Raw genomic sequence first — 23412 nt, forward strand, 5'->3', positions numbered from 1 at the left:
AATGACCATGTTTTATACAGATTTTAAAATTGGTAGAATGTAACTATAAGCCAATAATATGGAAATTTATTGTCGTTGGTAAGGTGCTATAGCAATGAAGACCCTCCTTCAGTTACCGATATCAGCTATTAGCCTGGTTGAGGTAACTATCTCTAGATATATGATGCATGTCAGAAATATGTTTGAAGTAAATTAATCTTGCAGGTTGCAACACAGAGGAAAAGACCAATGAAAACATACTTTAAAAAAACAAATGTGTTTAAGATAAACTTTACTGTTCACACAGTGCAAATACAAAAATAGTGTGTAAAGGATAAGAAGCTACAAAGCTTAAATAATTCATTCTGGCACTTAGAATCCTTATGCAATATATAATAGATTACATTTTATATAATTATAGTGCTGCTTGGTGATCCCAACAGGTTTGGAAAAGACTGGTTAAAACAATTGTAATGGGGTGTCAGTGTATTTTAATGGTAGAAGAGAAGCACAGATGTGGAACTGAGTAAGTTCTGCTTTGATAGCATGAAACCCCCCAATCTCACCCACACCCTATGCACACAGATTTCTCACCAAGGGACCTTCCATTCTTGAAATGGGCTCACAGTGTGGGAAAGAGTTTGGAAAGTGCTGGTTTATATACTCCCAAATAAGAGTTAGTTATATTATTAAAGAACAGCTGACCATTTCTTTAGGAGGTATGTAGTGCAACGGTTAACAATCTCTTAGCCAAGTTGCTTTTCTTTAGGAATAGAAATGAAACCAGCTATTAAAAATAAACTAGTACTAAAGTAACTTAAATACAAAAGTATTAAATTTAAAATAACTATCCATTTAAGTTATTCTGTACTAAAGCAATGCTTTAGTGATAACTTTAATCTGGAACAAAGCAATGCTGGAGAACTCAAACTGCAATACTCTAATTGTAAATCTACAATAGTATGTAGAGTGGGTTCTTTTTTGATATGTTTTATTGAGATGTAATTCAATTAATTTTTATGAATGAGGTGGTGGAGGTTGGTACAATTACAACATTTAAAAGGCATCTGGATGGGTAGATGATTAGGAAGGATTAATAAATATGGACTAAGTGCTGGCAAATGGCACTAGATTAATTTAGGATATCTGGTCAGCATGGATGAGTTGGATGGAAGTATCTGTTTCTGGGCTACACATCTCTATGACCTAGAGATTATCACTTCTATCACTAAATGGTTTCACCACTCAATCCTTTGCTGTACGGTAAAATGTATAACTTTAGCAAGAAATCAGTTGCAATTTGAGAAATTTACTGAAATCAGTTTGAGAAGTAGCTGGAAACCTTAAGCAAGTGCATTTCATAGGTTGCAAACATCAGCCATAAAATGAGAATTAAACAGAACAGTGTACAATATTGGTGACTGAAAGATTTCAGTTTTAAAACAAAAGTATGCTGAACACATTCACTTGGGATTGGTGATGATCAACCAGACTCCAACGGTGACAAAAAACACCATTTCTGGCAATTCGATTGGAATGAAAGAGCAAGCTCAACTCATTGTGAAATCTAATGAAGATTTCCAAGATGCTCTGATCACAACTCCTTCATATTCACCTTTTCCATGGAATGGTTGCAAAGAACAAAAATAATGTTCTTGAAGTGTCTTATTGATGTTCAGCACCCTCAACATGTGACCTTAAATATTCAAACTTTTTAAAAATTGAGTGATTTGTGTCCTATATAATAGAAGTGTAAATCTAATGACAATAGCATACTTTATATTCTAATACAGGAGTGTTAAATTTGGAACAAACCCTTAAAACATGCTCCCAACTATTGTGTAGCCACTCAAAAAAAAGCATAGTCAGTATACTGTTATTTCAGTTTGGATTTGTTCTTTAGGGTGAATTTGCTTTTCTTTCTGGACTAAGGCACTTTTAGGGAAGCATTCAGATTTCCATGACCAGTCTAATGCATGTTAGCCTGTGACACAGTCTGCTGATCTGCCTTAACATGTTAGACAGGAGCTGCCTAGTTAAAACAGTAAAGTGGAAGGAAATTCTCCAAGTAATTTGTTAAGCAGTTTGTAATATTCATATTCCCCAAAAATTAAAGGTTCTGACTATCATTCAGTACATGAGTATATCAAGTTGTTATCTAAGGACATCAGATTGATAAATTGGTGTTTCACAAAAGGGCAATGAGTGGGAGTAAACCACTCACCCTCAACTTGTGCACAGCCTGCGATAGGGACGGTGCTGTTTGCATACTCCTATCATTAGGCAACTTGTTGGATTCAATATTATATGCATTGGTTGCATGCAATGGATAGTCTTTGTTGAGGATGTGGGCTAAGAAGAGAGGGTGAGAGAAGGAATGATCGATGTGCAATATTGTGAGGCAGGCAGACAGCTTGTTTGCATGGGGTAAGTTCTGCATTTCTCCCTCCCTGATTTGGATCTTTGCAAACTGACCAAATTCCTTGCCTTCATAGACATGTGTTTTTCTCCCAGGGTTCCACTCATCCCCAGAAGTGACTTCTATTCCTAGCAGGCTCCACTGTCACTCATTCTAAGTTCCTGTTGCATGAAGGAAGTATGTGATAAAACAAGTACCAATTGTTTCAAATAAAGAGAGGTATTAATTCCAGGGCATCTCAAATCAGCAGCAATAATCATCTGAAAGCCCCTGGAATGGATTTGAATTGCCTGATCTGTGTATAATTAAAAGGAGTTGTAACTGGAGAAATAATGATCAATCTATGGCTACTTTAGTATCCCAGGGCAAGAGAAAATTTTCAATTGCTGTTTAGTCAAAATGCACGTTTGGAAAATTAGATGTGACTTGGTATAGAGGCTATTTTTGCTGGCACTCCTACCTAGGATCAATGATGAGGGATAGCTAAATGTGACCTGCAGCTGCTTCAGGAGTTTTACTCAACACTAATTGCTGTCTTCAGATGAAGGATTAGCATGGTGTTCAGCAGTCCCCCACACCATGGTGCCTCCCACTCCAGCACACTACTAAGCTCTTACAGCCACTCCATTCTTCGGCCTGCAGTAGACATCACTGATTCCGCACAGCACTAGGTAATAAAAATTACAGGATGAAAATAAAAGGAATTAAATCAAATTAAAAACAAGTGCAAGTGCAGCTACCCTGCTTATAGCATGAGAATGTTCCCCTCAGTCCTGGCTAAGCAGGTATTCGAGAAGGTCAGCTTGGAGCTCCTCAGAAGATGGCAGTGTTTGGTGATTCACATTCTCCTCATCACTCCCATACTGCTCGCAACATCCATGGCCATCTAGGAGATGATCCTCATTGGCACACACCTCACTCCTTCTGCCTGCTAACTTCAGAGAAGTTTTGAAATCCTGGCAGTTCTCTCCAACCATTGCAGAACGGTTTCTCGAGAGTCCTGTCAATAACACGTAGGAAGAGTTATTTTATATTACAGAGCATGTGCTGCCCCATCCCAGATATTGTTGCAATTGGAGGCTGGAAGAACATTTGTGAGCCAAGGTCCAATTGTGTTAGGGCATGAAGATCCTGGAACAACCCTGTGATCATATCACAGAGCTGCCCATCGTTGAATATAAATAACATGGTATGCAGCAGTTTTAGAACACACGCTGAATGAACACCAGCAGAAGGAACACTAGAGTCTGGAACTCTGCATCAGATCAACATAGACATGAATACAAAGTAGAAAGATTAGTCCTTACCCAAAATAATTCTAGGATAACAACCTGGTAAATCTACAATTACCATGTATAGCAGTATTTAATATCAATCTACAATTAAATAGTGTCACTTTGAAATCTAGATCTGAAGATTGTCCTGAACCTTGCCTTCTCCACAACCAGCTTATAAAGAACTGAAGCTTGATGCAGCATCAAACAACATGATAAAAGAGTTCTTACAGCAGGTACTTGCATGGAGAATTGACAAGGTGAGGAGTGTCAGGTCTACAGAATGGAACAACATTCTCTCACTTTCTCACCCAGTGTCAGTGTCACACTGAGATTTTACCTTGGAAAGGATTTGGGAAAACGTATTTTCAAGACTTTTTAAAGCAATATATATTCCCACAAATTAAAAGAAAGTCAATGAGCAAAATATTGACGTAGACCCTCATGGACTGTGAAAGATAAACATTTTGTCAGTGTGTGTTGGTAATAAACAAATAGTCTGCACACCCACTGTTAGGAAGATTTGTATAGTTTCTGGAGTGTGGTCTGGCAGCTCCACCCCGAAGGTCTCTGAGACACTGCAAAATACAAATTGTGCAGTCTTTGAACTGAAAGCAAGAACAACTTTAGTCATCAGAAGGGAATTTCAAGAAGCTGGTCAGGAATTACTTTATTTGTCATAAAAGATGACCCCCTGACCTGAGGCAGTGTAGTTTCATCCTTATTTTGCATTCTGGCATAAAGACTAATTGAATTAAATCAGCCTGATTATAAATACTTGTCAATATGTCCATAGCTTCACCAAATGGTTTCTGGGTCTATCTTTCAAACAAATGCAAAGGTGTTTGTTTCTTCTTGCGGGAGTGTCTTGGACCAGAAGGCATAATCTCAGAGTAAGGGGTTACCTGTTTTTCCTCGGAGGCTAAGAAATTTGTGGAATCCTTTACCACAGAGGGCTGTCAAAGTTGGGTTGTTAAGTATATTCAAGGCTGAAAATGTTTAGGTTTATTGGAAATCAAAGGTTATGGGAATATGGCTGGGAAGTGGAGTTCATTATTAGATCAGTCATGATCTCATTAAAAGCAGAGTTGACTCAATGGGCCAAATGACCTATTTCTGCTCCTACATCTTATAGTCTTATAAGCAACGTGCACTTATGTCCTGTATTAATGTAAAGCCCCAAGTATAACTGAGCATGCTGGGACCCCATCAAATGTGGAAGGTGTTCAAAATACTTAAAAGGAATTATAAGTAGTAATGTAACCAAATTAACATTTAAGGCATTTTGCAATCTGCTTTAAGAAACCCTACATCATGCACAGGTCAGAACAGAATGTTGTGCTGATGTCAGTCGCTTCTCTTCCACAAGGTACATTAAACCCAAAAAGCAGAAAAACACCTTTTGTTGGGTCAATGAATTTGCCTCATCAACCAAGCCCAGAATTCACAGCTGTGATGGAAGGACTCTGGTTCCACACTTACTTCCTTTGCTGGAGTACACCTCTTCCCAGGTGTACAGAGCTAGGTTCACTGGCTGAATCACCCAGGAGTTCTTCATTAGCTCCTCTAGGCTCAGGCGCTGGTGAGGATCAGGCTGCAGCATCCAGGACACCAGCTTCATAAATTCTGCAGAAAAGGAAAACCATCACAGTAAGAAGAATTCAGTCCTCAAAGCAGAGATATTTGCATTAATGAACAATATTATACGGGATCCTGTGCACATTTGATTCATATATTCCCTGACAATCCATTAGTTGCTTGTCTGCATTGTAATATTTCCATTATAAAAATAATTATTTTGAATGAACCCATTGACACACCACCCTGCAGGTAGGACTTGAACCTTCTGACCCGGAGTTGGGGACACTACCACTGCATTATAAGAGGCCAATGTATTTCTGTTATATAATAGGTGAATAATAATCTCCCATGGCTTTATTTACAGAGAGTCAGACAATTGACAATGTGATGGGATGTTGAAAGAGCTGCAAAAGGATAGATAGAAAAAGAAAAGGAGGATGCTTGTGGACCATCTGAACAATGGGAGATTGTATGGAGCAATAAAAGAGAAACACAGCAAGTATGGCCTGGGAGATAGGAGATTGGAATCAGAAGCCGGCTTAAGCAGATCACAGCACGGTGTAAGAAGCAGAAATTGCAGGATGAGCACCAAATGTTCAAACAATTAGGACTTGAATGCAGAGACTTTGATTAAAGGAGATTGCAAACAGTACAAAAAATAAGGCTGATAAAGGAACAACAGATTGGACTGGTCAGACCAGTGGCAAATGGAGTTCATCCCAGAGAAAAGACAAAATGAAGAAATTTAGAGGAAACAATCTTTTGTCTTTGCACATCACCTAGTCAATTAGAACAATTCCTTTTTCAAGTGTTTGGCTCCTGCTTCACATTTTAGACAGAATTAACTGTTTTCAGGATAACACTAATTCGGACTTGGAATATTGTGTTGGGGTTGTTCGGGATGTTGGTGAGGCCTCTTCTGGAGTACTGTGTCCAGTTCTGTTGCTCTGTTATAGGAAGGATATTATTAAGTTGGAGATAATGTCAATGTATCTGGCAAACTACCTGCTTGGAGTTTATTGCCAGACATTTGGATGTTGTCTTGACTTGATGAGACTTAAACTGACATGAAGAAATAGCAAATCCACACCAACCAAATCGCCAATGTTTGTGGGGCAGCTTTGTTCGAAGCGCACCATCAGCCAGGAAATCCAGCCCATTAAGTGGGTTTTTTCCCCCCCTCTCAGCATATTCTGCTTGACCTGGTGAGTATTCCCAGCATTTTCCGTTTTTTTTAAAGCATTCATGTCTGGGTTTGAGACACAACATTTGGTGCTAACAAGTTGTCATTGTATGATGAGCACATTACAGGGAACCACTCGGTCCATCATACTTGCACTGGCTATTTGATTAATCCTACTTTTCATTGATTTATAAAGTTTTATTTAGCATGCCCTTGTGAAACTGTGGCAATGCCAGGAAAAAAAATTAAGGTCTTACTTTGTGATTTCCTGTTTGCGAATGACCATGTGCTCATGCCCCCCTCAGAACTGAGCGTGTGTGGTTGAATGGACTTGTCCTCCAGTGCATACAACAGCTTTGGTTTTAAGACCACTGTGAAGTACACTGAAACAATATCAGCCTACTCCAAGAAAGTCCCACCTCAAGCCCAAGATTTCATTGTGTGGCCAGAACTTGTCAGTGATAGGGAAGTTCACTTAGCTCAGCAACACACTCTCATGAGCTGTCTATGTCAATGGTAAGACACAGGCAGGAACAGCCAAAGCAAATGTAACCTTCAACCATTAGTCTGGGAAACCAAACTGAAAATCTACAGAGCAGTTACCATGCCAAGTCTGTTCTATGCAATACAAAGCTTAGATTGAGTGCCAGCATCATGCCAGGAAGCTGAACCACATCCATTTGTGTGCCTTTAGGAGCTTCTGAAGATCAATCAGATGGCAGAACAAAATCCCAGGTGCTGAGGTGTCAAACATCCACACCATACTGTGACAGTCACAGTCAAGTAGGGCTGGCCATGCAGCCAGTATTTCTGACATTCACTCACCAAAGTGAATCTTCTGTTGAAAGCCTGAGTGTGGGGATCTCTCTCATGACAGTTAAAGGAAGTGCTACAAGAATACACTCAAGGATTCACTTTGGAGTTTTGGTGTCAACTTTGAGTTCTAGTGGTAGATCACACAGGATCACTGCATCTGATATGATCAAATCTCTTTCAAAGACTAGTACGTATCGGAGGCAGAGAGAAAATGTAAGGAGAGAAAAACCTGAGCCAGCAACTTATTCAAAACTCAAATCATCTACAGTATTCTGTTCTACTTAGAGTCATAGAGACCCTCTTCGCTGTCCACTACACCTCCAATTTGGGTGTCATCTGCAAACTTACTAACTGTACCTCTTATGCTAGTGTCCAAATCATTTATGTAAATGATAAAAAGTAGTGGACCCAGCACCAATCCTTGTAACATTCCACTGGTCATAGGCCTTCAGTCTGAAAAACAACCCTCCACCACCACCCTCTGTCTTCTACCTTTGAGCCAGTTCTGTATCCAACTGGCTAGTTCTCCCTGTATTCCATGAGATCTAACCTTGCTAATCAGTCTCCTATGGGGAACCTTGTCAAAAGCATTACTGAAGTCCATATAGATCACATCTACAGCTATGCCCTCATCAATCCTCTTTGTTACTTCCTCAAAAAACTCAGTCAAGTTTGTGAGACATGATTTCCCACGCACAAAGCCATGCTGACTATCCCTAATCAGTCCTTGCCTTTCCAAATACATGTACATCCTGTCTCTCAGGATTCCCTCCAACAACTTGCCCACCACTGACATCAGACTCACCGGTCTATAGTTCCCTGGCTTGTCTTTACCGCCCTTCTTAAACAGTGGCACCATGTTTGCCATCCTCCAGTCTTCTGGCACCTCACCTGTGACTATCGATGATACAAATATCTCAGCAAGAGGCCCAGCAATCACTTCTCTAGCTTCCCTTTCTTGCAGCAGAACCTTCTGGATTCAGATCAACTTCAATAGTCACCTACAAATCTATTGGAACCCTATCACCCCAGATGTTAATGCTGTTTCAAAAGATTAACTAAAGCTTTATTTCGTGCAACAAAGGATTTTTGTTGTAAAAGGGGTGTACTGAGTAGTAAATGAGGAATATTTATAATATAAACAGACAATGAAGAACATGTCAATTTAAATCTGACATCAAATCAAGAGAATCTCCAAATGTCCAGCAATAAAGTCTAAGGAAGTTGCCCCATTACATTGACAAATGCTCATAGACAGCAAACATTAAGCAAAAGTTACATTACAACAAGTCTTAGCATCATCCTCTTATCCTGGTACTACAAATGTGACATGTGCCTTCCCCATGCTCGAAACCAAGACAGATTCACAGAAAAATGCTTCACTGGCTCAGAGTCGCAAATGAAATGGTATCAATTGGCAAGGTTTCACCAACAGTCACTCCAGCCTCCCATCGTAGGCACAATGGTTAGTATCCCAAGCTGTATGATATCAATGCTTTAATTCCAGAAACTGCAAAGTGAGCAGACTCAATCCATACACTCCAGATTACAAGTGTGTCCTTGGGCTAGCCAGTATTTGAAGACTGTATCTTACCATCTGATACTTGAAAAGGTGGTTTTAGCTTAGCTGCTACTGTCTCTTCCACATCACTGAATGGATTCTCTGCAAAGACTAGGGTATACAAGGTCACTCCCAGGGACCAGATCTCCAATTCAGGCCCAGAATACCTGGACACAAAGAAGAAGGAGAACATTAGATCCATTGGCAAAAGGAATAAAAATTCTGCTCCTCCAAAATCAAAGGCCTGCTAATATTGGAAGCTGACTAAGTAGGAAATCTTTTGCACCGTATATTTACTTCATGAACACCTCTTCATTTATATCAAAAGCAAACAGGTTTAGCAGTGAGAAAAATGCCATGAGGAGGATGCTGATGGAAACAAAAGATAAGAATAAAATCAGATCTTCTCTGTAATACACTTTCAGTGTCAGATTGTATCAAAAACGACAGTTAGAGCAAAGCGGCACAAAGCTGGTCTTTATGGTGCTGGAGGGTTGGGTATGCTGCAGGATCTGCCAAGAAACCAGAGGTTCCAGCTTGCCCTGTTCAAAGGCCATGAACAGAAAAAGGAAAACTAATCTGATTTGGGGTTTGGCAGTGATCATAAAATATTCGGAATCATTTGATTTGTGACTGGCAGAATTTCGGGAGCAATTCTATCTTGATAATATCGAAGGAGAGGAACTAGGAGGAAATTTGTTAAACAGCACTATAACAAGTTATCTGATATATAAAGAGAGCCAGGATTTCATAGACCATGTTGGCTCAGAATGACTAAGGAAGAGTTGGATTATAGATTTGATCTGTAGGAATGTACAGTGTAAAGTGAATAAAAAGGGAACAGCATCAGGATAAAAACTATTTACTGAAAAGTACAGGTTTCCACTGAGTCAATATGGAGTGTCAATTATGGACAGCTGTAGAGGATTTTACAGGCTTGACCCTTCCTGTAACAAGGACAATGAGTGACTGAGAAGTAGGCATCATGGAAAAAAAAAACAAAGGGAAAGAGAATCTAAAAGATAGGAGTGTTCAGTTGAAAATAAATGTTCAACAAACGTCATTCATATGTTTAGCAGGTAGGTACTCACGGGTTTCCCATCAGCACCTCCGGGGAGCAGTATTCAATTGTTCCATAAAATGTATGGAAAACCTTCCCAGGTTCCAAATTCACAGCTGAACCAAAGTCAATTAGTTTGACAGTGAAATCCTCATCAATAATCACATTCTCATCTTTGATATCCCGATGTAGAATGCACTTGCTGTGTAGGTAATCCACTGCAGCCACAATCTGAAACGATTTGGAGATGCCAGTGTTGGACTGGGGTGTACAAATTTAAAAACCACAACACCAGGTTATAGTCCAAGAGGTTTATTTGGAAACACTAGCTTTCGAAGCGCTGCTCCTTCAGTAGGTGGTTGTGAAGAATAAGATCTTATACTCCACAACCACCTGATGAAGGAGCAGCAATCCGAAAGCTAGTGCTTCCAAATAAACTTGTTGGACTCTTACTTAGTGTTGTGATTTTTAACAATCTAAAATATATAAAACATACTAAGGTGGTGGATCTACTTACAGAACATACTACCCTTTGCAAACTCATGGTTACAGTTTAACATGTACAGCAAACTTTTATTAACTGACACTATGGGACCAGGATTGTACCGATTGATCAAACCTTCTGGTTGATCGTGAGGTTCACACAATCAATATAAAAACACACACTAAGCAATAGAAATTTAATGTAGGAGATATACACATCACTGTTAAACTGCATTTACAGCATAAATCACAAAACAATAATGCAACTTTGCTTAAAAAGAACTTACTGGCAGACAGCCTTCTCACTTGCATCCTCAACTTACTACTTGGACATCATGGAGATTGCAATAATCCATTAAACTTCCAGTATTTGGGGTATAATATTTGCTGGTTTATCGAGAGTGCCAGTTAAAACAAAAGTTTGCTATGGATCAAGCCACTCTTATGGTAGCAAAATATCACCTCCAATTGCTTAAGCGATCACTCCATAAACATAGAACATTACAGCACAATACAAGCCCTTCAGCCCTCGATGTTGTGCCGCCCTGTGAAATTAATCTGATTCCATCTAACCTACACTGTTCCATTATCCATATGTCTACCCAATTTAAATGCCCGTAACGTCAGTGAGCTTACTACTGTTGCAGGCAAGCTGTTCCACGCTCCTACAACTCTGATTAAAGAAACTAACCCTGAAATCTGTCCTAAATCTATCAGCCCTCAATTTAAAGCTATGTCCCTCATGTTAGCTTTCACCATCTGAGGAAAAAGGCTCTCACTTGGACATATCAAACAAAAATGATAGAATGAATGTTAATAAATCCTAAGTATAGAATATGTTGATACATCTTACTGGGGTAGAGTACTAGAAATCAATCCTATGTATCCTTGGAGTTATAAAAAGTTAAAAAGATTTTAAAAATTATGCAGAATTCCTCAATTTCCATCTTGTAGCCCATGGTTGACTGAAAGGTTTCTGCATATGATTATTTATTACAAATAAATTCTAACTACATAATTGTGAATTGTCTACATAGCTCTACTAGGGTAAAACTCTAGGGTTGAGACTGCAGTTCTCACTTTCTCCTATTTAAAACTCTAACCAACTTCCATTTGCTGTTAACTGATTAAAGAATGACCTTTATCAGTGTGAATCAGTCACCCTGCGAGAAGCAGCACTCTGATCAGCAAAAGGATCACTTCAGCAATTCCTTCAAGGCAGGAACCGTTGAACTACCTCCTCACCCTTTTGCTCTGTCCATGACATCCTTTTCTTTTGTTTGTCTGCAAGTGTATGTAGAGGGCAAGTCTATAAGGGATTCAAGTTTTAATGAGTAGGGTCAAATGCTGATTTCATTATTGTTTAACTGTAGCTGTTTATTTGCAATTAATTGTTATTTTTGTTAAGCACAGAAACATGGTCCATGTATTTCGTCAACCTTGGTCTGAAAGTTAGGCAAATTGGGGAATTCTGCATACGTTTTAAAAAAATACTCAACTTCTGTAACATCTCAAGACTGCAGAGGGCCTCGATTTCCAATATGCAACCCTAATGAAGCATAGCAAAAGTTACATACACCCTTGAAAAAACAAAAAAAAAATCATGAACCTACTGCCCTCTTCTCTTTACCTGTCTAAATATGAAGCTTGCCAATGGTTCATCTAGGTCTGGCTGTTGATCAATGAACTCAAACAGATCCAAACCAACTCCATGTTTCTCCATCACAAGCTGAAAGAAATCCAGATTCTCAAACACATCAAGTACCTGTGGGAATTTGAAAGCACTTGTTTTAACTTGTAGCTATACCTCCAGAGGAGAAAATACAAATAGAAAATAAGAACTGTCAAGCCGATGGAGTTTCAACTCCACTTATTCTAAAATGGTTGTCACAGTATGGAACTGAACCACTAGTTGAAATTCATGTCTGTCCTCAATTTCACAAACTAGTTTGCACATTGCGGCCTCTATCCAAGTAATACCAGAGTACAGTACTTGGTTCAGAGTGATGAGTCAGTGTTACAGTTCAGTCAAAAGGAAGGAACGCACACTTCCAACAAGCATTTTGACCTGTTTGCATATTGCAACAGGAATATATAATTACAATGACAGAAGAGATGTTGCCTAACTTTAGTTTCATTCTCCCCAACATTTCTATTTTAGATTTCCAGCATCTGGGTTTTGACAGTGAGGATCTCCTATTGGAACAGAGTAATTAGGTATCTTGGAAAGCAACTTCAGTAAAATCGACGACCAGAAAGGTTCTCACTTTGCTGCCTGGAGTCAGTGAATTTATTCACATGATATACTATGGATCAGCAGCAGACACCTGGTGCAGAAAGACCGAATCAGAACAGAAGAAATAGGATATTTTAAAAAACTAAGAAGAAATGTGACTGACCTTGATTATGTTTGGATGGTTGAGTCTCGCAAGGATTGCAATCTCTTGACTTACTCTGCCTAAGTCCACATCATCCACCCAGCAGTCCTCCACAATCTTATCCTTCCGAATAAATTTCACCACAACCTGGAGACAAAAGAAATCTTATGTAGAAAATGCCGCATGAATGTCTTTCATACCATTATTAGCAACCATTGTTAGCAACCAAGTTAAGAAAAACCTCCATGGCATGTTCTTAGCAGGAGGTTGGGAACATTAACAAAGCTTTCATATGTCTAAGTCAAAGTCAAACAAAACATAGAAAATGCTTATACAAAACCTTATACAAAAATATCCCCTCACCCTTCTCTCTTGAAGGCTCTGACCCATAGTAGTAGCCCAGATCTCAATGAAATACAGCACTCCAGAAAATGTTAGCAGGCTATTTAAGCTGTCAGTACACAAACACTCAAGCTGTGCTCACATTTTCTTATCCATTGATACATGCTAAAACAGTGCTGGGCTAGCAATTTGACTAACAATTCCACTATATCCATACATAACAAGAATCAAAGCTGCAATCTTATTAAAAGGCACAATTATTTTAGCCAGTTGCTCCAGCAAGACGGTTTATAACAGAATCTTTCCCCAATTTCTCTCAATGTTTTTGTTAATCCCTAATTCCCTATCAGGTCATACATTTCAAATCACTGTTGATTGTTAATGCTAACTTGCTAATGTTGAAAATTTACTTCGACAATAGCCCATTGCTATCATGGTCATTTTGTCAAGTTGGGAAGTTTGTTCCACATGTACCTCTTGCTTGGTGAGCTTTTGACTGGCTGTCCACACAAAGCCAAAAGCTCCTTTCCCCAGTGGGCTCAGTGTGTTATAATATTCGGAGTATTCCCCTTCACAAGCTTTCATTGCTTCCAGCTCTTCTGAACTCTTCAAACCATTCGACCTGGCAGTCTCTATTATAGCCTAAGAAGAATGGCAACCCACATGTTAGATATGGCATCCCATGAACTTTGCACGATTCAAAGAGAAATAGAAAGCATTTAGGTCCCCCCCATGAGGCTGTGCTATTTATTTCTAGAGATCAAACTCCAGCTCATGAAGTTGCAATTTACTAGTTTCTATACAGCTGCTAGAACACCTGAAAGCCTGGTCATTGCAAACACGCAGTACAAAGGGAAATAAAAGTAGGAAGCATCAATGTTTGACACTCAGGTGGCTGCTAATTAGTAGAACATGCCAATGAAACCAAGTTTGAGCAACTAGTAGTTAATATTACCAATGAACACTTTGCCTTTCTCAACAGTAATCAAGACTGCTCATTCAAGGCACTTCTCATGAAGGGCACTCAATTTTCCAAAAGACTTTCAGTGTTCAATACAAATAAAAGCTGCTCAGCAGCACAGGCTAAACCGATGTTTTAAAACGTGAGCAAATTTAGTAATCATTTGGAGGTCGATCCAGCATGAATTGGTTTTGAAATTTCACCACCGATGGTGCGCAGGAACGTTCAAACTCTCAAGCATGATTCAGCGAGATCATGCCTGATCAGTATCCCAACTTCAAACATATCCTTCATATCCCTTAATATTATTGGTTAGCAAAAATCTATTTGCATTCTTTGGACCTTTTCTCAGATTCATACACCACTCAGATTTGACACAGCCATCTCCAAAAGTATTCATCTCACCAATTCCTTCATGAATGACATTTAGAGGTGAATTAATTTTCTGGCACAAAATGTTATAGCACTGACCAAATGCAAAATCCAGAACAAATTAATATTTCAGCATTGTTAATTTGACTGACCTCTCCTAAGCTGAGAGAGTGGTCTGCAGACAGGGAGGTAGTGTTCAGGGTGGACATTAGAAGAGACTTTAGTGCAGCTTCTCTCCGACTCTGAATATGATCACGCACTACCCATACGCAATACAACTTTCCTCCATCTTGTAAATGCAGACATTTAACCTGAAACACAATACCTGGGACAAAGATATACAGATCGTACAAGTCCACAGCATAAATGACATATACATGATATTCTGGTCATATCATTCAGGAGTAGCTTATTGTACAACTTGGCATTCTACCATTAATCACAAACATACATCCCCATACTTAATACAAAAGCAAAATATTGCGCTTGTGAGAAATCTTAAAACAAAAACAGAAAATACTGTTAATAGTCAACAGTTCGGGTAACAGGTAGAGAGAGAAACAGAATTAGTGTTGTGTATCTGATGAAAAATCAGAGACTTGAAACATTAACTTTGTTTCTTTCTCCACCGATGCTGCCAGATCTACTGAGAATCCACAGTATTTTCTGGTTTATTTCCAGCATATTTAACATGCACTATTTTAACAGAACTGATTTTCCACAGATCATTCTGGGCAGGACTCAAAATCAAATATGAAAGCCTCATGTTTGCACAATCACTTTGTGTGTAATTGTTAGATGTTAACGTAGCCAAGCCTTCAAATGGTAAACAAAATGCATCAAATTGTGAGGCTTCTAAAATGCATGAAATACTCTTGCCAAAGGAGATGATTGATACAAAAGTAGACAAGTATCTCTGGGAGAAAAGGACAACTTTCTGCAGCTCATTTGTTCTAACCACAAAGTTTTCTAAAAGTAATTCCCAAGATAGATCTGGACAAAGAACGGTCCAAGTTTCTCCTTCGTGTATGGAATGAGCTGCCAGAGGAAGTGGTTGAGGCTGGTACAATTGCAACATTTAAAAGGCATCTGGATGGGTATATGAATAGGAGGGATTTAGAGGGATATGTCAGGTGCTGGCAGGTGGGACTAGATTGGGTTGGGATATCTGGTCAGCATGGACGAGTTGGACTGAAGAGTCTGTTTCAGTGCTGTACATCTATGTCTCTAATACAACCATATACTTTCAGTGTGGGCAGCAATTGCTTTCAAATGATTATCCTGTGCGTAAAGAAAATCTTTCCTACATTTGTCTTTTGGACTCTCCATGCCCTCTGTTTCCACAATGCTGAGGGATCCAAAAGTACCATTTCAAAGTGATTCATCGCACTGAGATTCTTGTCTACATTTGCAAACGTTTCTCAGAGAGGTCAGAGGCCTTGAAGCTGACTGAGTTCACCAGTGTGACGTGGGGAATCGTCATCAGTGGTTGAAGCTCAGAGTCTCACATTTGGTTTTGTCACTTCAGAGACCTGGAAAACAAACCTCACGAGCTTGCCTTCATTGCTTGGTTCTGAGTACAGGAGTTGGGACGTCATGTTGAGGTTGTACAGGGGGTTGGTGAAGCCTCTTCTGGAGTACTGTATCAAGTTCTGGTCACCCAGTTATAGGAAGGATATTATTAAGCTGGAGAGGATTCAGAAGAGATTTACCAGGATGTTGCCAGGTATGGAAGGTTTGAGTTATAAAGAAAGGCGGGATAGACTGGGACTTCTTTCCCCTGGAGTGTAGGAGGTTGAGAGGTGACCTTATAGAGGTTTATAAAATCATGAGGGGTATAAATAGGGTTAATAGTAGGTGTCTTTTCCCTAGGATGGGGGATTTCAAGACTGCGGGTACATTATTAAGATGAGAGGGGAGAGATTAAAAAAAGACATGGGGGCAAATATGTGTACACAGAGGGTGGTTCACGTGTGGAATGAACTTAAGGAAATGGTAGACATGGGTACAGATACAATGTTTAAAAGACACTTGGATAAGTAAACGACTAGGAAAGGTTTGGAGGGATATGGGGTAGGAGCAGACAGGTGGGAGGAGTTTTAGTTTGGCATTATGTTCACTATGAACTGATGGCACTGAAGGGTCTGTTTCCACACATAGACTTTCAAAACAATAAAGACCTGAACAGCAACAATCATGTTGTGAATTATTCATTTTTAAAATAAACTCTCATGTCAGTAAACATATATTTATGACTCTCAAGTTGACTGGTAACAAAACACGGTGGACAGAATTTCCCTCCAATCCAAAAGATTTCAGAGCTACCTGCACAGAGGTCAATTTCTGCTTCGTGCAGACTGACCATCCTGAACACTCAGTTTCAGAACTACTGATCAAAGTTGTCTGATTTAATTTTGTGCGCAGTACCTTTTCAGTTTGCGATTTGTCAAGTGTTTGACAACAATATGACTTGAGTCAGTTTGATGTGTGCAAGGGGTGCAGACTGGACAAGATTTTTATGTACACACATACAAGCAGATTTCAGGTAAGTGATAAGTGCAATTTCATATTGGCATACATATGTTTCAGGAGTGTTACACCAGGTTTTAGAATGACAGGAATATCATGGCATATATCATGTCAGTTGTGTTTTTATAGTGATTTATTCCATTAATGTCATAAAGTCCAATAATGAGTCAAGTTTAATTGTTATTTGGAAGTTGACTGTAAATTCTGGGTATGATAAAGAACATGAATTCAAAGTTTCCTTTTTCTCTCCATCCACCAACAAAGACACTTTTGAAATACAAAGCCTGGATATCTAACTTGTGCAGAATTTAAAAAAAAACATTTCAGGAATGAACTGTCTGGGAGGGTAGTTGAGGAAGGTAACATCAATCTTTTAAAAAAATACTTGGATAAGCACTTGAAGTCATAACATGGAAGGCTCTGGGTCTAATGTTGGAAAGTGGGACTAGTGTCAATTGTGTATTTTTGGTGGTACATACACAATCCTTTATCCAAAATTCTTTTTGTGAAGTTTTTCTGCATAACAAGGTTGTTTGGAGTACAAACAGGTGACCCAACTAGGCGAAAGTGAGGACTTTAGATGCTGGCGATTGGAGTTGAGAGTGTGGTGCTGGAAAAGCACAGTAGGCAGGTAGCATCCGAGGAGCAGGAGAATCGACGTTTTTGGAAAAAGCTCTTAATCAGGAATGAGCTCATTCCTTACAAAGGGCTTCGGCCCAAAACATTGATTGTCCTGCTCCTCTATTGTCCTCGGATGCTATCTGACCTACTGTGCTTTTCCAGCACCACTCTCTTGACAGGTGACCCAACTCCACATCCACTCGACCCACGTCACTCAAAGGTGACGTGGCGGTGTGACCCAGCACTGGCAGGCGACAACTGTGTTTCAGCGCTGATACTAGTCACAAGTGGGTCTGCTGTTCGGTATTTATTTTTTAATTTCACTGTGAAAATGTCACTTATTCTGAAATCCAAAAAATTTCGAATTCCGAGAAATAACTGGCCTCAAGGATTTCAGATGAAGGATTGTGTATCTGTAAAAACTTGACATGCTAAAGGGCCTCTTCTGTACTGTATGATTCTGTGAAAGTTCTGTGAAAGATCATGAGAACAGTCTCAGATGAATACATCAGACACTTTCAAGTTGGACATCTACTGCTGAAGCTCACTATAGTAGACATACCTCACCAATGGAACCCGACAACGACAACTGTTACTGCAAGAGCTTTTATGATTGTAATTCTGTATAATTAAGATTATGACTTACAGAGCCTGGAACCGTCCCTGTGATAGCAGTTTCCCGTGTAGTTCCCTTCATAAATTTCATTGTTGGGGCCTACAGAAGCTTGACTTTTCAGCTGCTTCTTGGCTATTGGTGTTGATGTCACATGCCCCTCCAACACATCCTTACTTTCTGACATTTCCAAGTAAGGACTGTGCCACAGTGAGAGTTCACTGCTGCTCATCATTTCATTATTATAGTGACGATCCTGGCTGTAAATGGATCCTTCAGGTAAATCACCAACCAACATGGGATCAGCAACCTGTTCCGATGCAGTTACACAGCAGCTGGTTAACTTTCCACTTTGGTCACTGCAACTGGAGGTACCCATCATCATTGGCTCTTCCAGATCAGCTGCTGGGGAACCTGTGCTACTCCTCTCAGCTTCTGGTTCAAGATCTGAATCGATCACATAGGGAGATGGAGTCCTGAGAAGTTCTGAGGTAGCACAAGAAGTGCATGATCGATCTATAGAAACCAACTCAGAGTCACTGCTGAGTTCCAAATCTTTGAAACCAGAGAGAATCTGGTTCACATCAGCATCAGATGCATTTACAGCCTCTGTGCCACTCTGACTACACTGTCTTGAAGATAATTTTATTTGTCTGTTTAGCCTGTCCAGAGAAATGCTATTGCAGGCGCTCATTTGTTCTTTGAGGTCATCAGGTAGCAGAGAGAGTGAGTGAGAGCACAAACCCACTTTGTTAGCTGTACCTAAAGTATTGCATTTACCACTAATACAATTGTTGGAAATAAAGTCACATTCATCATATTTGTTTTCTAAAGTACGGTAGGTACAAGTTCTATTTCCAGGCAATGCTTCATCCAAGGCGGGAGTTCCTGGGGAATCATAGACTTTGCTATGGTGCTCTCTAATAAAGTTGCAGTTACCATTCAAACGGTGAATCTCATCTCCTGGCAGACAGGTTGGGGTACCAAAAGTGGACCTGAGTGGATTTAGAACTGGTGACCGTGGAAATGGACTCACTCCTTCACAGACTGTTGCCGATGCTACTGAAATTGGATAATTCCCAGATACAACAGAACAGTGCAGTGTCTCTGTTAAGTCTTTTGGACACAAAATTTCCTGGCTTTCCTCTGGGCGAACCTCGTCAGAGCAAAATGAAATGCTCTCTGTCTGTTTTGGCCAGTGAGATGTGGTGGATTGCATTATGAAATGGTCCTGTGTGCCAGTCCTACTTTCCGAAAGCAGTAAGGAATTACTGTTCTCGCCCATAGTGTAACACTGATCAGTCTGGGCAACAATTTGTTCATTTGTGTTGTCACTCCCTGGCCTGAAACAATAAAAAAGTGTAAGGTAAGGATATTAGGTAGATATCAAGTCCACCCAAACAAAATATGTTAAAATTGGAGCACACATTAGCATGAAATTACAGGAATACAATGCTGGGCAAACTCAAATCTCCAAATCTGGCAGAGATTAGGTGGATTGGAAAGAGGTGAAATCATTTCCAACTCCCAGAAAGCAAAGTTTAAGCCAAAGAAATGGGACAACTTTAGTGTTTTAGCCAATTGTGGAAGATGAGTTGAAATGCTATTATTCCAGATTCTAATGAATGCTCACAGAACTAATCACACACAATAGATTTGTAGCTTCATAGTGTTCACCAACATACATACCAGCTTTTTCTTAACATTTCAGGTTCATTTAACAAATCAAAGTTAAACTCCCCTGTGCTGTGATTAGATTTGAATTCATGCCTCCAGATTATGAGCTCAAGCCACTGGACTATTAGTCTGGTTGCATTTACTATACAGCAAGTTCTATATTTTGAAGTCTGCAAATGACACAAAGCTAAATGGGAATGTGTGCCATGAGGAAGATACAAAGTGGCATTGAGGGGATTTGGCCTTCCTTTAAGAATGTGCAAACTCCACACAGTCATGAAAAGATTCATGGGTTCCTGGCACTGTGAGACAGCAATGCTAACCACCGAGCCACTGTGCTGCCCAACAATGAAACTATTCTTGTAAATCATTTCTGTGCCGACTTCAATGCCTTCGCATCCCTTTAGAAAGTAAGGTGCACCAAAATGACAATATTCCAGTTGAACCAGAACCAATGTATTTTAAAGTTTCACCATAACTTCCTTGCTTTGCTTCTGGTCATCAAAACCATAGATCTTGTACATGGCTTAACCTGCTCTTAAATGCTTTATACCTACAGAACCCTCTGCTCTTATGTCCTCTTTACACCTTTTATTTTTATATAGTCTTTCCTCATTCTTCTCATGAAAAGGACTCGGTTCACACTTCTCTTCATTTCATCTTTGATGCTCCACTCATTGCATTGGCACATCTGCATCCAACCCTACTACATGTCACTTCTGTTTTCAGCTTTGCCCAAGTTTGACTTTTCGACCTGCACACTCAAGATCTAATATTAATATGACCAAGAAAAGCAAGGGTCCTTAACTGACTAAAAAAAAACTGAAAATCAAACACAAATAGGTAGAGAAACTCAGTAGGCTTGGCTTTATCTGTGGAGAAAAAACAGAGTCAACATTGGGTCCAATCCTTCTGAAGGATGAAGGATCTGAAATGTTAAATCTGCCTCCTCTCCACAGATGCTGCCGAGCCCTACTGTCTTTCACTGGCTTCTTCTGTTTGGTTTAATACTGAGCCCTGGGGAATCCAATTATGAACCTATTACAACCTGATTGGAATAGTACTGCAGGCACAAGGAGCCAAATGACTGACATTTGCACCTAATTCATCTAATGTGACCAACAAGTTATCTTGCACAATGAGGATGTGCATATCATGACAATACTGGAAATGGCATCTATCTCTCCTAAACCCTGTTTGTCTTCATAAATTTGAGCCCTTTTACCTGTTGGAAGGAGTAGAGGTGACTTTGGGAGATGACATGGTGGAAGGGAGGCTACCATCAGCATCTAGCCTTGAAATGGTTCCAGTAAAAATCGAGACGCTCAGCTCATGGCCACATTGTTCTTGCTGCTGTTGTAAAAGACCCGTATCCCCAGCAAGCAGTGGACTTGGATCTAAGTAAGAAATCCATACATAGCAAACACTCATGTTATGATTCTAGGTTAGTAACATATAGTACTACCCCATTAGTAAGTGACTATACAAAAACATTGAGAATGCAACTCAAGGGGCCACATATGTATGATGTATGCAGGTAGATTTTGTTTCACGTTGAAACTGTTTATTTGCAGGGTGGTTTAAACATACATTCTCCATACTTTCTCAGTTACACATTACAGCAATGTCATTCTGAGGCAATACTATAACAGCATGTCACTCCCGAACAATGCTGTCAGGGAGCTGGGTTGCTTTTGAAACCCAGAGTGAAATAGCTCCCTCCTCTGTTTTATTATCAATTCAAAGGAATATGCTCAATACTATCTGATAAAGCCAGGAAAATAGAAAGCCATATGGCCCAAAATGGTCAACTGTTTAACTGGCCAAAAACAAGTTGTGCACAGCATTTTACAGCTCATGAGGTAAAGGTATCATGCAGGAAACATGACACCAACTTAGACATTGCAAGATGCCACAAATGTCAACACAATAGTGACCTATTCATCTATATTTGAGAGATGTTTAAAGGATAAAGAAGGGCAGTAAACCCAGGAGAACTGCCTTCCCTTCATCAAATCATTTCAAATCCTTTACTTTGATCTGAAGGGGTCGGGATGACCTCAGTTTAACATTTCATCTGGAAGATGGAAGCTCCGATAGCACAGCACTCCCTAGCCTACATTTTGTACTAAATTGGTTTAGGACATGAAGTCACAACTTTATTATTCCAAGGTAAATGTGTTACCAACTGATCCTTGGATAATAAATGGCAATGTATAAACACTGCTGAAAAATGTGTTGCTGGAAAAGCGCAGCAGGTCAGGCAGCATCCAAGGAGCAGGAGAATCGACGTTTCAGGCATAAGCCCTTCTCCTGAAGAAGGGCTTATGCCCGAAATGTTGATTCTCCTGCTCCTTGGATGCTGCCTGACCTGCTGCGCTTTTCCAGCAACACATTTTTCAGCTCTGATCTCCAGCATCTGCAGTCTTCACTTTCTCCCATTGTATAAACACCCACAATCTTGGAAGTAGATGTTTTGATGAATGGCGGAAATTACAAATAGGCTTGGATATTAACAGTTTGCTAAAAATTACAAGGACTGAATCCAAATCAAAATAGAGCAAGACCCACAGATTTTAACCCAAACTATGAGTGCAGTCACCTGCTGTGCAGCTTATTTTCCCCTCCAAACTCCTACATGATTCAGATTTTTCCTGATATCTCCTCCCTCAGTTCCCCCAATCTCAGTTACCATCATACTGTACCTTTTCTCACTGTAGCAGACACTATGGGGAGTATGTTAGGTACCTCGATGTCACTGCTCAGTGGGTTAATGCTGTCTGCACGATGTTGGTCATCAAAACACAAACAGAACCCAAAGAAACAGACCAAAAGAAACACCAGAGAAAGAAAAAAAGGAGAATGTCAGTTGGTAAGAAATAAAAGCATTACTACTTGCATTATAAGCCTTCACATATGTTCACCCTGTGAAAACAATGTGAGCAGGCAGATCACCAAATACTCAAACAAAAACAGAAATTGTTGGAAAAGCTCAGCAGGTTTGGCAGCATCTGTGGAGAGAGAAATCTGAGTTAATGTTTCAGGTTGAATGAAAGGATGGTAGTTACCAAATATTCACACTCTAAATGTTATATACACAGATACACAGTGACTGCTCAGTGCAAGATTCTCACATGCTCTCATTGTGTTAAACAGGTGAAAATACCACCAACATAAATTAGCCAAAAGCACCACCAATAGCATTTTTGTAAACAATTCTACACATCATTTTCTTCTTTTTCCACCCTTATAAGTCAACATCTAAAGAAAAGGTACCAGAAGATTTCAGGCACCAGAGAGCAAAGCCCATCTGAAAATTTACTGTGCCAAATCATATCTGATCAAGACCAGCTTCACGGAGACCAGACTCAAAGCATGTAATTTCGTGCCATGCTTTAAAGAAATCCACCTCCAAACATGACAGCAGACTTCTAACTTCAGTCATGCTTCACTATTTTCCCCCGAACTTTCACTTAATATTACTCTACTCTCTGATAAAGTGTGTACAGGTCTGATTCAATCTTCACAATGCTGCAATTGACACATTACCAGTGTGACTGGTT

General features: G+C 39.7%; 1 protein-coding gene across 2 annotated transcripts in view; it reads right to left on the reverse strand.

The window, feature by feature from the left end:
* Window positions 1-24: 24 nt before the first annotated feature.
* Window positions 25-23412, reverse strand: part of pask (PAS domain containing serine/threonine kinase) — a 49577-nt gene continuing 26189 nt past the window's right edge. Inside the window, exons 10-20 of one of the 2 annotated variants that reach the window (XM_072573119.1) lie at window positions 22555-22629; window positions 21075-21246; window positions 18206-19515; window positions 14562-14734; window positions 13551-13718; window positions 12756-12881; window positions 11987-12121; window positions 9905-10104; window positions 8847-8980; window positions 5155-5298; window positions 26-3398 (exon numbers count right to left, since the gene is read on the reverse strand). In XM_072573119.1, coding sequence (XP_072429220.1) covers window positions 3166-3398; window positions 5155-5298; window positions 8847-8980; window positions 9905-10104; window positions 11987-12121; window positions 12756-12881; window positions 13551-13718; window positions 14562-14734; window positions 18206-19515; window positions 21075-21246; window positions 22555-22629 — 2870 coding nt within the window. In that variant the 3' untranslated portion in view covers window positions 26-3165. Of the gene's footprint in view, window positions 3399-5154; window positions 5299-8846; window positions 8981-9904; window positions 10105-11986; window positions 12122-12755; window positions 12882-13550; window positions 13719-14561; window positions 14735-18205; window positions 19516-21074; window positions 21247-22554; window positions 22630-23412 lie in introns of both variants that reach the window. The other variant, XM_072573120.1, reaches the window with a different exon arrangement.

Source organism: Chiloscyllium punctatum, chromosome 6, assembly GCF_047496795.1.
Source record: "Chiloscyllium punctatum isolate Juve2018m chromosome 6, sChiPun1.3, whole genome shotgun sequence".
In the NCBI taxonomy this organism is placed as follows: domain Eukaryota; kingdom Metazoa; phylum Chordata; class Chondrichthyes; order Orectolobiformes; family Hemiscylliidae; genus Chiloscyllium; species Chiloscyllium punctatum.